The sequence below is a fragment of the Myripristis murdjan genome, chromosome 16 (assembly GCF_902150065.1).
Source record: "Myripristis murdjan chromosome 16, fMyrMur1.1, whole genome shotgun sequence".
Lineage (NCBI taxonomy): Eukaryota > Metazoa > Chordata > Actinopteri > Holocentriformes > Holocentridae > Myripristis > Myripristis murdjan.
Window position 1 is genome coordinate 187,686 of NC_043995.1, and position 15,023 is coordinate 202,708.

The following is a 15,023-nucleotide window of genomic DNA, read 5'->3' on the forward strand; positions in this document are numbered from 1 at the left end:
TAGGCTTTGTTCTTAACAATAATCACATGTTCTCATAAGATCCATAGGAAATGTACATGGGTAATGTTTGACCCAACTTGGGGTAGTAATACAAAATCTTTTGTTTTCTTACAATATATAAAACGTAAATTGAAAAATGAATGGGAAGGTATCAAAAACAAGTTTTTTAGGAATACTTTGACCATGGAAAGATGAAATGTTTTCATCTAGGCAGTTTGTTTCACATATTTATTACATCATGGTTTTCAGCCCAACTGGAGTATAAAGCAGACTAAGAATAGTATTCACACACCAGGAACAAAGACCTTTTTTAGAAGTAAAAACCAAATGGGTGAAAGTCGCCTATTTCAGCGAGAAAATGACCACTAATTAGGAAGAACAGGAACGGGGGGCATAACATATAATTTTTAGACAATTCAACCCACAGAAGTTTATTGGATCCATTCAATCTGATCCAATCCACTCATGTTTTGTGATTCAACTTAAATGTGATATTTAGAGAGGTTTGACAATTAAAGACTTTTTGGAAGGGTAAAAATACATATTTTACTGTATTTCATCTCAAGAGAGACCCCATATTGATTAACAAGCACCAATTTGTATAGTGATATGTGATTGGTTTCTGACCTAGATACAAGGTTTTTGATATGTAGTTTTGCTTAAGTGTCAGCAGGTGGCACCATTGCCTAATCAAAATGTGCCATCTTGTATAGAGATAAAATAAGATACTCAAGAGGCCCCCACATTTATTATGTTACTGAGGGTTAGTCTAAGCTCATGTAAAGGCAGTGTCTTGTCTAGTTATTATTTTGTGTTGTCCTCTTCTACAGTAAACTTTGAGGCCTTGATTATTGCCATGGCTGTGGTGGGCGGGACTATTATCATCAGTGCTGCTGTGTGCTGCTGCTGCTGCTGCCGTGGTTGTTGTTTCTGCAAGAGACGCCAGTCAGGGTAAAATGAAAGTTACATAGTATAATTAGAAGGTACTCCTGTAAAGTACTTAGTAAGTATGTGCTCAAGAGTCAACAGGTGCATTAAGATATATATAAGGCATCTGTCTTAATATGTATAGATATATTAATATATCTATATATATATTAATATATGTATTGATATATCTATTTATATCTGTCTATCATCTATCTATATCTATCTATCTATACATATAGATATATAGATAGCTATAGATATATCTATCTATCTATCTGTATCTATATCTCTATATATAGATGTATATCTATCTATCTATCTATATATATAACTGTGCTTGCACATCCAACAAGTGTTTCCGTGACTGTTGCATTTTTTCTGACATCAGAGACATCTATTACTGGACTTGGCTATTCAACTAGCAAGATGCACGATGCTTTCTATTCTCCCCTGCACCGAAAGGACTGAGCCCTAATTTCGTTGCATTATTATACGTATATGATTGTGCAATGACAATAAAATCTATCTATCTATCTATCTATCTATCTATCTATCTATCTATATACAGTACAGGCCAAAAGTTTGGACACACCTTCTCATTCAATGCGTTTTCTTTATTTTCATGACTATTTCCATTGTAGATTCTAACTGACGGAATCAAAACTATGAATGAATACATGTGGAGTTATGTACTTAACAAAAAAAGGTGAAATAACTGAAAACATGTTTTATATTCTAGTTTCTTCAAAATAGCCACCCTTTGCTCTGATTACTGCTTTGCACACTCTTGGCATTCTCTCCATGAGCTTCAAGAGGTAGTCACCTGAAATGGTTTTCCAACAGTCTTGAAGGAGTTCCCAGAGGTGTTTAGCACTTGTTGGCCCCTTTGCCTTCACTCTGCGGTCCAGCTCACCCCAAAGCATCTGGATTGGGTTCAGGTCCGGTGACTGTGGAGGCCAGGTCATCTGCCGCAGCACTCCATCACTCTCCTTCTTGGTCAAATAGCCCTTACACAGCCTGGAGGTGTGTTTGGGCTCATTGTCCTGTTGAAAAATAAATGATGGTCCAACTAAACGCAAACCGGATGGGATGGCATGTCGCTGCAGGATGCTGTGGTAGCCATGCTGGTTCAGTGTGCCTTCAATTTTGAATAAATCCCCAACAGTGTCACCAGCAAAACACCCCCACACCATCACACCTCCTCCTCCATGCTTCACAGCGGGAACCAGGCATGTGGAATCCATCCGTTCACCTTTTCTGCGTCTCACAAAGACACGGCGGTTGGAACCAAAGATCTCAAATTTGGACTCATCAGACCAAAGCACAGATTTCCACTGGTCTAATGTCCATTCCTTGTGTTTCTTGGCCCAAACAAAACTCTTCTGCTTGTTGCCTCTCCTTAGCAGTGGTTTCCTAGCAGCTATTTGACCATGAAGGCCTGATTCGTGCAGTCTCCTCTTAACAGTTGTTCTAGCGATGGGTCTGCTGCTAGAACTCTGTGTGGCATTTATCTGGTCTCTGATCTGAGCTGCTGTTAACTTGCGATTTCTGAGGCTGGTGACTTGGATGAACTTGTCCTCAGAAGCAGAGGTGACTCTTGGTCTTCCTTTCCTGGGTCGGTCCTCATGTGTGCCAGTTTCGTTGTAGCGCTTGATGGTTTTTGCGACTCCACTTGGGGACACATTTAAAGTTTTTGCAATTTTCCGGACTGACTGACCTTCATTTCTTAAAGTAATGATGGCCACTTGTTTTTCCTTAGTTAGCTGATTGGTTCTTGCCATAATATGAATTTTAACAGTTGTCCAATAGGACTGTCGGCTGTGTAGTAACCTGACTTCTGCACAACACAACTGATGGTCCCAACCCCATTGATAAAGCAAGAAATTCCACTAATTAACCCTGATAAGGCACACCTGTGAAGTGAAAACCATTTCAGGTGACTACCTCTTGAAGCTTATCGAGAGAATGCCAAGAGTGTGCAAAGCAGTAATCAGAGCAAAGGGTGGCTATTTTGAAGAAACTAGAATATAAGACATGTTTTCAGTTATTTCACCTTTTTTTGTTAAGTACATAACTCCACATGAGTTCATTCATATTTTTGATGCCTTCAGTTAGAATCTACAATGTAAATAGTCATGAAAATAAAAAAAACGCATTGAATGAGAAGGTGTGTCCAAACGTTTGGCCTGTACTGTATATATATATATATATATATATATATATATATATATATATATATATATATATATGTAAGATATGTAAAAATATCTATCTATCTATCTATCTATATATACACTATATTACCAGAAGTATTCGCTCACCCATTCAAATGATCAGAATCAGGTGTCCTAATCACTTGGCCTGGCCACAGGTGTATAAAATCAAGCACTCAGGCATGCAGACTGTGAAACAAGACATTTGTGAAAGAATGGGCCGCTCTCAGGAGCTCAGTGAATTCCAGCGTGGAACTGTCATAGGATGCCGCCTGTGCAACAAATCCAGTCGTGAAATTTCCTCGCTCCTAAAGCTCTATTATAACAAAATGGAAGCGTTTGGGAACAACAGCAACTCAGCCACGAAGTGGTAGGCCACGTAAAGTGACGGAGAGGGGTCAGCGGATGCTGAAGCGCATAGTGCAAAGAGGTTGCCGACTTTCTGCACAGTCAATTGCTACTGAGCTACAAACTTCATGTGACCTTCAGATTAGCCCAAGTACAGTACGCAGAGAGCTTCATGGAATGGGTTTCCATGGCCGAGCAGCTGCAGCCAAGCCACACATCACCAAGTGCAATGCAAAGCGTCGGATGCAATGGTGTAAAGCACGCCGCCACTGGCCTCTAGAGCAGTGGAGACGCGTTCTCTGGAGTGATGAATCACGCTTTTCCATCTGGCAATCTGATGGACGAGTCTGGGTTTGGAGGTTGCCAGGAGAACGGTACATTTCAGACTGCATTGTGCCGACTGTGAAATTTGGTGGAGGAGGAATTATGGTGTGGGGTTGTTTTTCAGGAGCTGGGCTTGGCCCCTTAGTTCCAGTGAAAGGAACTTTGAATGCTTCAGGATACCAAAACATTTTGGACAATTCCATGCTCCCAACCTTGTGGGAACAGTTTGGAGCGGGCCCCTTCCTCTTCCAACATGACTGTGCACCAGTGCACAAAGCAAGGTCCATAAAGACATGGATGACAGAGTCTGGTGTGGATGAACTTGACTGGCCTGCACAGAGTCCTGACCTGAACCCGATAGAACACCTTTGGGATGAATTAGAGCGGAGACTGAGAGCCAGGCCTTCTCGACCAACATCAGTGTGTGACCTCACCAATGCGCTTTTGGAAGAATGGTCAAAAATTCCTATAAACACTCTCCTCAACCTTGTGGACAGTCTTCCCAGAAGAGTTGAAGCTGTAATAGCTGCAAAAGGTGGACCGACATCATATTGAACTCTATGGGTTAGGAATGGGATGGCACTTCAGTTCATAGTATGAGTAAAGGCAGGTGAGCGAATACTTTTGGTAATATAGTGTATCTATATATCTATCTATAGACAGATAGATAGATAGATAGATAGATACACTACCAGTCAAAAGTTTGGACACACCTCATTCAATTTTGTTGACAGCGCTGCAAACCCTTGGCCTTCTCTCAATGAGCTTCATGATGTAGTCACCTGAAATGGTTTTCACTTCACAGGTGTGTCTTGTCAGGGTTCATTTGTTGAATTTCTTGCCTTCTTAATGGGGTTGGGACCATCAGTTGTGTTGTGCAGAAGTCACATTGGTTCGCAGCTGACAGCCCTATTTGACAACTGTTAGAATTCATAATATGGCAAGAACCAATCAGCTAACTACAGAGAAACGACAGTCCATCATTCCTTTAAGAACTAAAGGTCAGTCAGTCTGGAAAATTTCAAAAACTTTGAATGTGTCCCCAAGTGCAGTTGCAACAACCATCAAGCGCTACAACGAAACTGGCTCACATGAGGACCGCCCCAGGAAAGGAAGACCACGAGTCACCTCTGCTGCTGAGGTTAAGTTCATCCGAGTCACCAGCCTCAGAGATCGCAAGTTAACAGCACCTCAGATTAGAGTCCAGATAAATGCCACACAGAGTTCTAGTGGCAGACACATCTCTACATAAATTGTGCAGAGGAGACTGCACGAATCAGGCCTTTATGGTCAAATAGCTGCTAGGAAACCACTACTAAGGAAAAGCAACAAGCAGAAGAGATTTGTTTGGGCCAAGAAACACAAGGAATGGACATTAGACCAGTGGAAATCTGTGCTTTGGTCTGATGAGTCCAAATCTGAGATCTTTGGTTCCACTTGTCATGTCTTTGTGAGACGCAGAAAAGGTGAACAGATGGTCTCTTCATGCATGGTTCCCACAGTCACCTGACCTGAACCCAATTGAGATGGTTTGGGATGAGATGGACCGCAGGGTGAAGGCAAAAGGGCCAACAAGTACTCAGCATGTCTGGAAACTCCTTCAAGACTGTTGGAAAACCATTTCAGGTGACTGCCTCATGAAGCTCATGGAGAGAATGCCAAGATTGTGCAAAGCAGTAATCAAAGCAAAGGGTGGTTATTTTGAAGAATCTAAAGTATAAAACATGCACTGCAAAAAGTCAAATCTTACCAAGATTATTTGTCTTATTTCAAGTCAAAATGTCTTATTTCTAGTCAAAATATCTCATTACACTTAAAATAAGACACGATCAGCTCAGAAATAACTTTTTCACCTGTTTCAAGTGAAAATTTACTTGAAACAAGTTAAAATTAGCTTGAAACAAGAAACAAATTCTGCCAATGGAACAAGCAAATTTTTACTTGTTCACTTGTGTCACAAGTAAAAATTTGCTGACTTATTTTCACTTGAAACAAGTGAAAATTGTCTAAAGACAAGTTATTTCGTAGCTGATCATGTCTTATTTTAAGTGTAATGAGATATTCTGACTAGAAATAAGACATTTTTACTTGAAATAAGACAAATTCTCTTGGTAAGATTTTGACTTTTTGCAGTGTGTTTTGAGTTATTTCACACTTTTTTGTTTACTACATAATTCCATGTGTTCATTCATAGTTTTGATGCCTTCAGTGAGAATCTACAATGTCAATATTCATGAAAATAAAGAAAAAACAAAACAAAAAACAAAAGAAGACAAAGAACATGCTTGAAACTTTCTAAACCCACACCTCTAGCATTCATTTTAAGTGACTGCATGGTTAAATTCCTTTGCAGTTTTTCATTTACCTCAAGGCAATTTTATTTTCTCACCTTTTGTTTGTGCAACTTCATTTAAAGCAGGAAGTCCAATTATCAAAGATGACACTTTGATAATTGACTATTTCTGTAGAAGAGATTCTCGCTCAATTTCCATTTTGTGGCTCAAGCTACACTCGCAGAAGCAGTTTGCTTCAGACAAGTCATGCTCTAGAGATTGCAGGATTTGAATTAGTTAACAGTTTGAAGAGAATATCCCTTAAGCATGTATGCATTTTGTAAATCACTCTGTTTCTCTGAGCTGTACTCTGTTGTGGTAAATAGACACACTTTGATACAGTTATTCTGTTCTCTTGTCATATTAGCCTCATGCTGACATTGCATTCATGCCTCTTTGTGTCTCAAGGCCAGACAGAGATGAGGAGAGATTTGCCAGGAGGAGAGAGGAGATCAGACAGCGTGCTGATGAACGGTAAGAAGTTCAATCAGTATGGAAGCTTCATAGCAGTATTTTTTCTTTTTAATGTAATTTATTTTTTGGTGGTGAGTGATGATCATTTTTTACACCCAAAAATTCCAAGTGCTCTGTGTTTACCCAATTTTGTATTCCAGGGTGTCTGCAGATCCTTAAACAATCTTAAAATGTCTTAAATTCAAATTGTATAATAAATAGCAAGCCATAAAAGTCAGTAGATAGCTTAAATTTGAATATATGAAGTATTAATTTACACTCATCGATTGTTTGATTTCTTTTTGTCAAATTAATTCAGTTCCTCTGTGTGAGAGTGAATATTTCTGATGTTAGAAAACTCTAAATCTTCCACTCAACTAATTTATAATTTCCAATTCTTACCTGTTGGAAAAAAAAGAAGCTTTTTGTAGATTCACATAACTCAGTTTATTGTTACTTTCATACTTGTAGTAACCTGTAGAGAAGAATCCAAGAAAATTCTTATACTTAATTGTCCCAATTTCCATGGTAAAAAGTTATGGTTAAATTTTTACAATAGTAGCTTGCTATCCAGCCTAAAGACTGTTAGAATCCTATAGCTAATAACTGACCGAATTTCTGCCTAAAATGTTTCTATATGGGGTCCAGATTTATGGTACTAACTTTTATATTTGCTTACAGTGATCATTTAAGTGATGATTTGTCCATAAATGTTGTTAAAATTTATACTGAAAAGGTCTTTAATGCTTTAAAAGCATTAAATTTAAACTTCGGACACCTGTAGACACCCTGTATTCTTATCAGGAAGAAAAGTCTCAACATTTAACTACAGGAGCATGGAACATTAAAACACTTCACCAGAAAACCAGAGATACAAAATTCATGCGTCCATGTGTGAAATCCAATCTATTTAGCTCTAGAATATTTGTGCTGCTTTATATCCATTATATAATCTTTACTAGTATACACAGTCATGTTTATTATAGTAAATGTAGACAGTAAAAAAAAAGGCCTCTTTCAGCTTGTCATTGGGATTAACATTACTTTCAACAAGGGGTGAACTAGTTATCATAGACAGTATTCAGATTGTTTTCATGGATCAGTACCAAACATTTGACATTTCACATGATGGTCGATATGAAAACCACTCAGATGTCACTACTCAATCTGAAAGACAGTGGAACAAAAGCGAGTGGGCGGGGCAACATTTCTGATAATATGGTTACTTTTTCTATTTCCCTTTAAACTGGATTTATATTTGATTTAGGTCTATAGTTTTCCAGGAAGACAAGAAAGCCAAGTAGGAGGGTGTTTCCCTTAAGGACAGAAGGGTTACCATTTTTGTTTCTATATACAAGGGTTTCTTCTATTCAGACAAATGAAGAGAATGAGCTGTTCATACCTGCTTGACAGTTTTGACTGTGGCTCCAGTCTTCCTCAGAAGCTCCATCCGACGTATTGCTGACGTGTCATTTATCAGCTAATCGGCCCAATAGACCTGTCAGAGTCTGTCGGGCCGGCCATGCCCCCCTCTCCTTAGGTGGTCTTTGGAGCACGGAATCCCAGGTGTGCGAGAGGGTGTATGCCCTCTCGCAGAGGCTATAGAGATCAGGAAGTGGGCAAATGGCACCATCAACCGGGACGAGATTGTGAATTTCCCAGTCTGGGATCAATAAAGTATACTTATCTATCTATCTATCTATCTAAAAGCTTTGTGAATAAAAAGCAAGTAAGAGTAATTTAATCCACGCAAAATATGGACAGACGACAAGGTGGGGGGCTTTAAAATCAGTTTATCGTTTATCAGGAAGCTGTTTATCTCTCTCTCTCTCCTGCGGTATTGGTAAAGCACTATACAACGTAGTGCGGAGTTATATTATGCAGTGCGAAATACAACTGATAGAAGCTCATTAGTTTCCAATGAGTATCAATACTCCTGCTGGTATTAGACGATCATTACTAGTTATAGCCTGATACGTGATAGCAAACTTTACAATTCTGTGATAGAAACACAGTGTTAGATAATGCTTGCTAATGTTCATAGATATATGTGTATATATACGTATCTACAAGCTAACCCTGGTCACTGACCAAGACACCTGCCCAGTCCTCCACTGGTTCTCCTCGCAAACAAAACTGAATCTCTCTCTGACCGTTATTTCTTCTGACCGTGGTCTGTTCCCGGTCTCTTTGCCGCCTAACAGCCTCGTAATTATAAGGCTGTGGCCCGTCATATTGATATGAATACGCATTCACAACCTCTTCAGTGTCACAACTAGCATTAAGATCCATTATTTTCCCATTGTTCAAATTGACCGCACTCCCTCCCGCTATGTCACTTCCGGTTTAGGTTTTTCAGATTGGAGCAAAAATAACAATTTTAAACAGGCAAAATCCTATATTAGAATTGCAGAATGGGTGGGCGGGCGGTGGACGGACAGACAACCGCCCAAAATATGGACGGTTGGTGTGTGCGCACACACACATACACACACACACACACACACACACATGCTCACATGCAACACCGTTGCACATTTAACTTTGGGAGTTCGCAGTCAGCATGACAGAAACTACATCACCGATGACAACAACACATTTAAAATTATTTCAGACTGTTAACCAGCTAGTAGGTAGTAGATGTTACTTACCCAAACCACTCTTCTTTCTGTTGTCGTGTCTTTGGGACTTTAGATGCTCCACAATGGTCTTTTTCCTCAGATAATCCACCAAGTGCTGACAAACTTTACAGTACAACACTCCCCTGCTCATAAAAATCACTGGCAAATTCATATGCCATATCTCTGGCAGTGATCCATGTCGCTAAATGACGACGCCTCAGCTCCTCTGCTTTATATTTGATTTTCGACATCTTTTAGTTGTTAAAACAAGTTGTTTTCTCCTCTGTTTTTTCACCACACGACATGACATTAGCCACAGACCAAAAGGGGGAGGGCGGGATGCGTTTAGGTACACTGCAACGGGTGCTGCAACACTATTGTGTTCAAATTCTGTAGAATTTCAGCGGATTTTTCGTCAGAGCACCGTGGGTGCAGATTCTGTTCGGGCCTGATGATAGGATAATATCTTTATTACAATTTTTTTAAAAATAATTTTAATATTATTATTTTATATTTTATCATTTCATTTTTATTTCTGATTGATTGCATGGGGGGCCAGTCAAAATTGCGTCACAGGCCGGAAGTGGCCCGCAGGCCCGACTTTGAGTATGCCTGCTCTAGATCAGGGTGTTCATAACAGTCAAAATACATTCAAGCCTTGTGGGAGAAATGGCATCGTGCATACATAGTGGTAAGCTACATGTTACTATCACTATCAGCTATCATTTATCTCCTCTCCTCTGCTCTCTGTATTTTTACGAGGGCAGGGCTCAGCCCCTCAACACACAAACACACACACACAGGAACAGAGGAGAGATTTAAAAAAAAAAAAAAAAAACAGGTGAAGCAAAGAATAGTGTTCCTTCAGCTGACAACAACTCTGTCTTTCAACAAGGGCTGGGCTTAGCCCCTCAACACACACACACACACACACACACACACACACACACATACACACAGCAGAGCTGAGAGGAGACCGTAAACCAGGTGAAGCAACCCCCAAAGCAAATTCTCTGGTGTAATGCATGAACTTGTCAGCAACAACACACAAAATAGAAAATGTTACTCTTCTTAACTTATTGCATCCATACCAGGAGGTACGGGCAGATTCTGGATTGAATGGCCGTTTGGTCTTGATATTGACCGAAGCTCTGACTGTGAGAAGCCCTGCTTAGACATTCATGTTCACTCAACATATATGATGCTTGCAACTCTAAAGATCCAACATAGTGGGTTACTATAAGAAAACTGTTAACTCTGATAACTCTCAACAAAAGGGCTCATTGTGTGTTTGCGATTCAAGCAAGTGCTGTACAGTGCTGCGTCTGCAGCCCTAACAAATGTGTTTCCCATTGTAAGTTCAATGTTTCTCAGCTCTTCTCTTAACACCAATTCAATCGCCAAGGTGAAGCAGCTCTCTTTGGTAATGGGATCATATAAATAAATAGAGAAAGCAACATTGTGTGTGGAGCACTAGCCGCTGTCCAGCAACAGTCAGTCAGTGGATCATTCAGCATTTTATGTTGTGGCATTGTATGTAGTCCAGGAAGTGTTTCTCTTCCTCTACTAATAATGTTTCAGCTTCATCTTTCTATTTTGTGCTTTTGTTCTCGGGCCCTTCATCCTCAGAGGATGGCCTGGTGATGTGTTGGTAAACGGAGGAAGTCATGCAGAAACATAACCTGTTACTGTGGGTTATCATCATCACTTGCAGTGCTGAGAACATTGGAACCCAGGCTCACTGTGAGTGTGGCTGCATTTGTGCTTGAGTGAGTAAAAACTGAATTAAGTAACCTCTGTAACCTCTGAGGTCACGTGACAAGATGGCATGCTGAAACTCTTGGCGTCCACAGAGCGGACCTGGAAAGTTGGCATTTAACCCTTAAACCATCCAGCAAACTATGTTATAAAACTGAGAAGAAACATCTATTAAACAACAATTGCACGGATGAATGAAAAGAAGTGGCCTCACCGCACAAGACAAGCAGCGAAACAGAAAGAAAGTGAGCAACGCCAAAGTGAAGGAAGCATGGCTGGGGAGAGCCCTCCAGGCTGGGCGCAAGAACTTCTGAAGCAGTTTGCTGATGTTAAAGAATCATTTGAACAGAAATTTGATGCACTGAACGAAAGCCTGAAAAGTTTGAAAAAGGAATAGCGTGCCTTGATCAACAGAGTGGCAAACGCGGAACAACGAATTAGCAATCTTGAGGATTTCAAAGACGCGCACACCAGAACGACCCGGGAGCTTTCAAAAGAAGTGCAGCAGCTCAAAACCAAAGTTACCTTCCTTGAATCCCAGAGCAGAAGAAATAACCTAGTGTTTGTGGGTTTAAAGGAGGGCCTGCTCGAGACTGCTGACCCTAATGTAGAGATGATGATGATCTTCCGATACATATTGGATCTGGATGAGTCGGCGCAGGTACCAGAGGTGGAGCGGCAGCACAGAGCCCTACGTCCGAAACCAGGACCAGAGGAGCCACCGAGGCCATACATCGTCCGCATGCTGAAGTGGACTGACCGACAGCGCATTCTCAAAGCAGCAAGGGCAAAACCAGGATTGAAGTGGCACGGGAAGCCCTTCCACGTCTTCCAGGATCTCCCCGCAGAGATACAACAGCAACGCGCAGCTTACTCAGAGCTGAAAAAAACTCTCCGGGATGCAAACATACGTTTTGGCCTGTTGTATCCATCCAGATTGTTGGTGACGCTGGACGGAGAGAAATACATCTACAAATCTCCTGAAGACGCGTATCGAGACTTATCAAAACGGGTCCCATCAGCTTTTGGCTAGAACAATGTGATTCACAGGTCAGTGGAATAATAATTGGCTACACAATAAGGACCGATGACATTATGACCGGTGGTCATAATGCATTCTTCCTTCTTACGTATGGTCGCTGGACAAATACGAAACAAAATACTTCTGAGTTAATTTTTACTTATTAACATACCAGCAAATATTGGGTTTTTGAGTTTAATAAAAATAACTGAAAGGTCTGGGAATGCTAGAGTGACGCGCCTATCCTTGGATCATGGACAGGGGACTGAGGACTAGTCCCTATATTATGTGTTGTTTATTCCCTTATGGTGATAGTCTATGTTTGTATGTGTTATGTGTTTGTTGTGTTATGGTTAAGCCAGGAAAGCAGAAAAAAATGTTGGAATTGAGTTTAGGAGTCATGTGTAGAATTAATTATGTTTAAAGATGGGTCTGCCTATTATTAGGGTTATATCGTGGAATGTTAATGGCATATCAAACAAAGTGAAACGTTATAAAATACTCTCACATTTGAAATCTATAGGATGTGATATAGCCATGATACAAGAAACTCATTTAAACCAAGATGAATCTTTAAAACTAAAACAGAGGTGGGTAGATCAAGTTTTTTCTGCTTACGGTAACAGTGCCTCAAGAGGTGTTAGTATCTTAATTTCCAAAACCACATCTTTCAAACCATTGGAAGTAATTTCTGACAAGGAAGGGAGGTACGTAATTGTATTAGGGCTTCTTAGTAATGTGAAAATGTTGCTTGCCAATATATATTGTCCTAACACTGGACAAGTAAACTTTCTGACAAAACTGAGTATACTATTATCAAGGTTTTCCGATATTCCCACAATAATTGGTGGAGACTTTAACTTAGTAGCTCAGCCCAGTTTTGATCGGTCTAAGCAACCTCTACCAACAGATGGCGCACTTGCTTCAGCTTTTGATGAATTCCAAACAACAACATGCACAATAGACATTTGGAGATGTATTAATACAAATTTACAAGAATATACTTTTTACTCTAAAGCCCATAACTCATACTCTAGGATTGACTATTTGTTAGTATCTAGCCAGATGGTTGAAAATGTGGTTAATTCTGATATTCATAATATACTGATTTCAGATCATGCTCCCATTTCTGTCAGCTTGTACCCCTCCTTTGAGGGAAATAAAACAAAACAATGGAGACTGAATAATTCATATCTGGGAGATGAGAAATTTGTTCATTCAATAAGGGGAAAAATAAAGGAGTATTTTGCCTTAAATTTGCATTCGGTAAACTCAATCCAAACAATATGGGAGGCATTTAAGGCTACATGCAGGGGATGGTTTATTAGCTATTCAACTGCTAAAAAGAGGGAGAAGAATGAAAGGAAACAATCTTTAAAGGACGAACTTAACAAGCTTGAAAAAGGACACATGAGGGAACCAGATAATTACACATTAAGGGATTCTTTGTTATTATGTAGAGCACAACTGCAAGAAATAATGCATGAAGAAACCGCGTTTGCATTATTTAAACTGAAAAGAAAATATTTTGAGTCAGGTGATAAGGCGGGTAAAATGCTGGCAATGAAGATTAAGCAAACAGAATCTAAACATTTAATTTCAAAGATATATGACTGTAATGGCCAACCTACACAAGATCAAAAGCAAATGAACCACTGTTTTAAAAATTACTACAAGAAACTATACGAATCTGAAAGTAATCCTAATTTAAATGCTGTTCACAATTTTTTTAGTAGTATATGTTTACCTTCGATTACAGAAGTAGATAAAATTGAACTAGAAGAGTATATAACAGACTTAGAGATTAAAGCAGCTATAAAACATCTTTCTAATGGCAAGACACCCGGGGAAGATGGTTTTAGTATTGAGTTCTATAAAACTTTCCAGGATGAAATAATACCTTTTCTTGTAATGTTATATAACGATGCAATAATGTCTCAATCAATGCCTACCACTATGCGAACGGCTGTAATCACCACGATACCAAAACAGGGCAAAGATCCCACACAAATGAGCAATTACAGACCTCTCAGTTTGCTTAATAATGACTATAAAATATTTGCCAAAATACTTGCATTACGACTGGAAAAAGTGGTTCCCTCATTGGTCCATTTTGATCAAGTAGGTTTTGTAAAAGGCCGTCATGCTTCAAGTAACATGAGAAAGCTATTTCATGTGATCCACAGAGCTGCTTCACTACAGCATCCAGCGATCTTGTTATCGCTGGATGCTGAAAAAGCGTTTGACAGGGTTGAATGGCCATATTTATTTTATACTCTACAAAGATATGGTTTTGGTCCAGTATGCATGCAGTGGATTAGAGCACTTTATTATAAACCACTTGCCCGTGTTAAAACTAATGGAATCATGTCTGAGCCCTTTGAGTTAACTAGATCCACACGGCAAGGATGTCCAGTCTCACCAATAATTTTTGTTTTGGCACTGGAACCCCTGGCATGCTCTATTAGAGCTAACCAACAAATAAGTGGCATTAAAATGTATGATTATGATTTTAAAATTAATTTATTTGCAGATGATATATTATTAACCCTGTCAAACCCAGAAATTTCAGTGAAACATTTGCTTAAGCTTATAAATGAGTTTGGCAACCTTTCAGGGTATAAAGTAAACTGGAACAAGAGTGAAGCAACTCCCCTCAATTGTATGACATTCCCAGTACATCTTGATGCAACCCAGATAGTCTGGAAGAAGGAGGGCCTAAAATACCTTGGTATCAATATAATCTCCCCAATTGAGAAAATTTTTGAAATAAATGGCCCTAAACTGATTAAAACTATTAAAGATCTTGCAAGATGGGGAACACTTCCGCTATCCTTGTGGGGACGAGCAGAGAACATCAAAATGAATGTCTTTCCTAGACTTTCTTTCATGATGGCATCGATCCCACTGAAATTCCCTGAATCTTGGTTCAAAGAAATCAAAAAGCTTTTTATAATGTTTCTTTGGGGGGACAAAAAACCAAGAATCAGTCTCAGTAAGCTTGTCAGACATAGGAATAAAG

The 15,023-nt window shown here is 39.6% G+C and overlaps 1 protein-coding gene across 1 annotated transcript in view; it reads left to right on the forward strand.

The window, feature by feature from the left end:
• Positions 1-15,023, forward strand: part of LOC115373227 (pituitary tumor-transforming gene 1 protein-interacting protein) — a 56,637-nt gene that overhangs the window by 5,783 nt on the left and 35,831 nt on the right. Inside the window, exons 4-5 of the mRNA XM_030071506.1 lie at positions 831-951; positions 6,557-6,622. Of these exons, the coding sequence (XP_029927366.1) occupies positions 831-951; positions 6,557-6,622 (187 nt within the window). The remainder of the gene's footprint in view (positions 1-830; positions 952-6,556; positions 6,623-15,023) is intronic.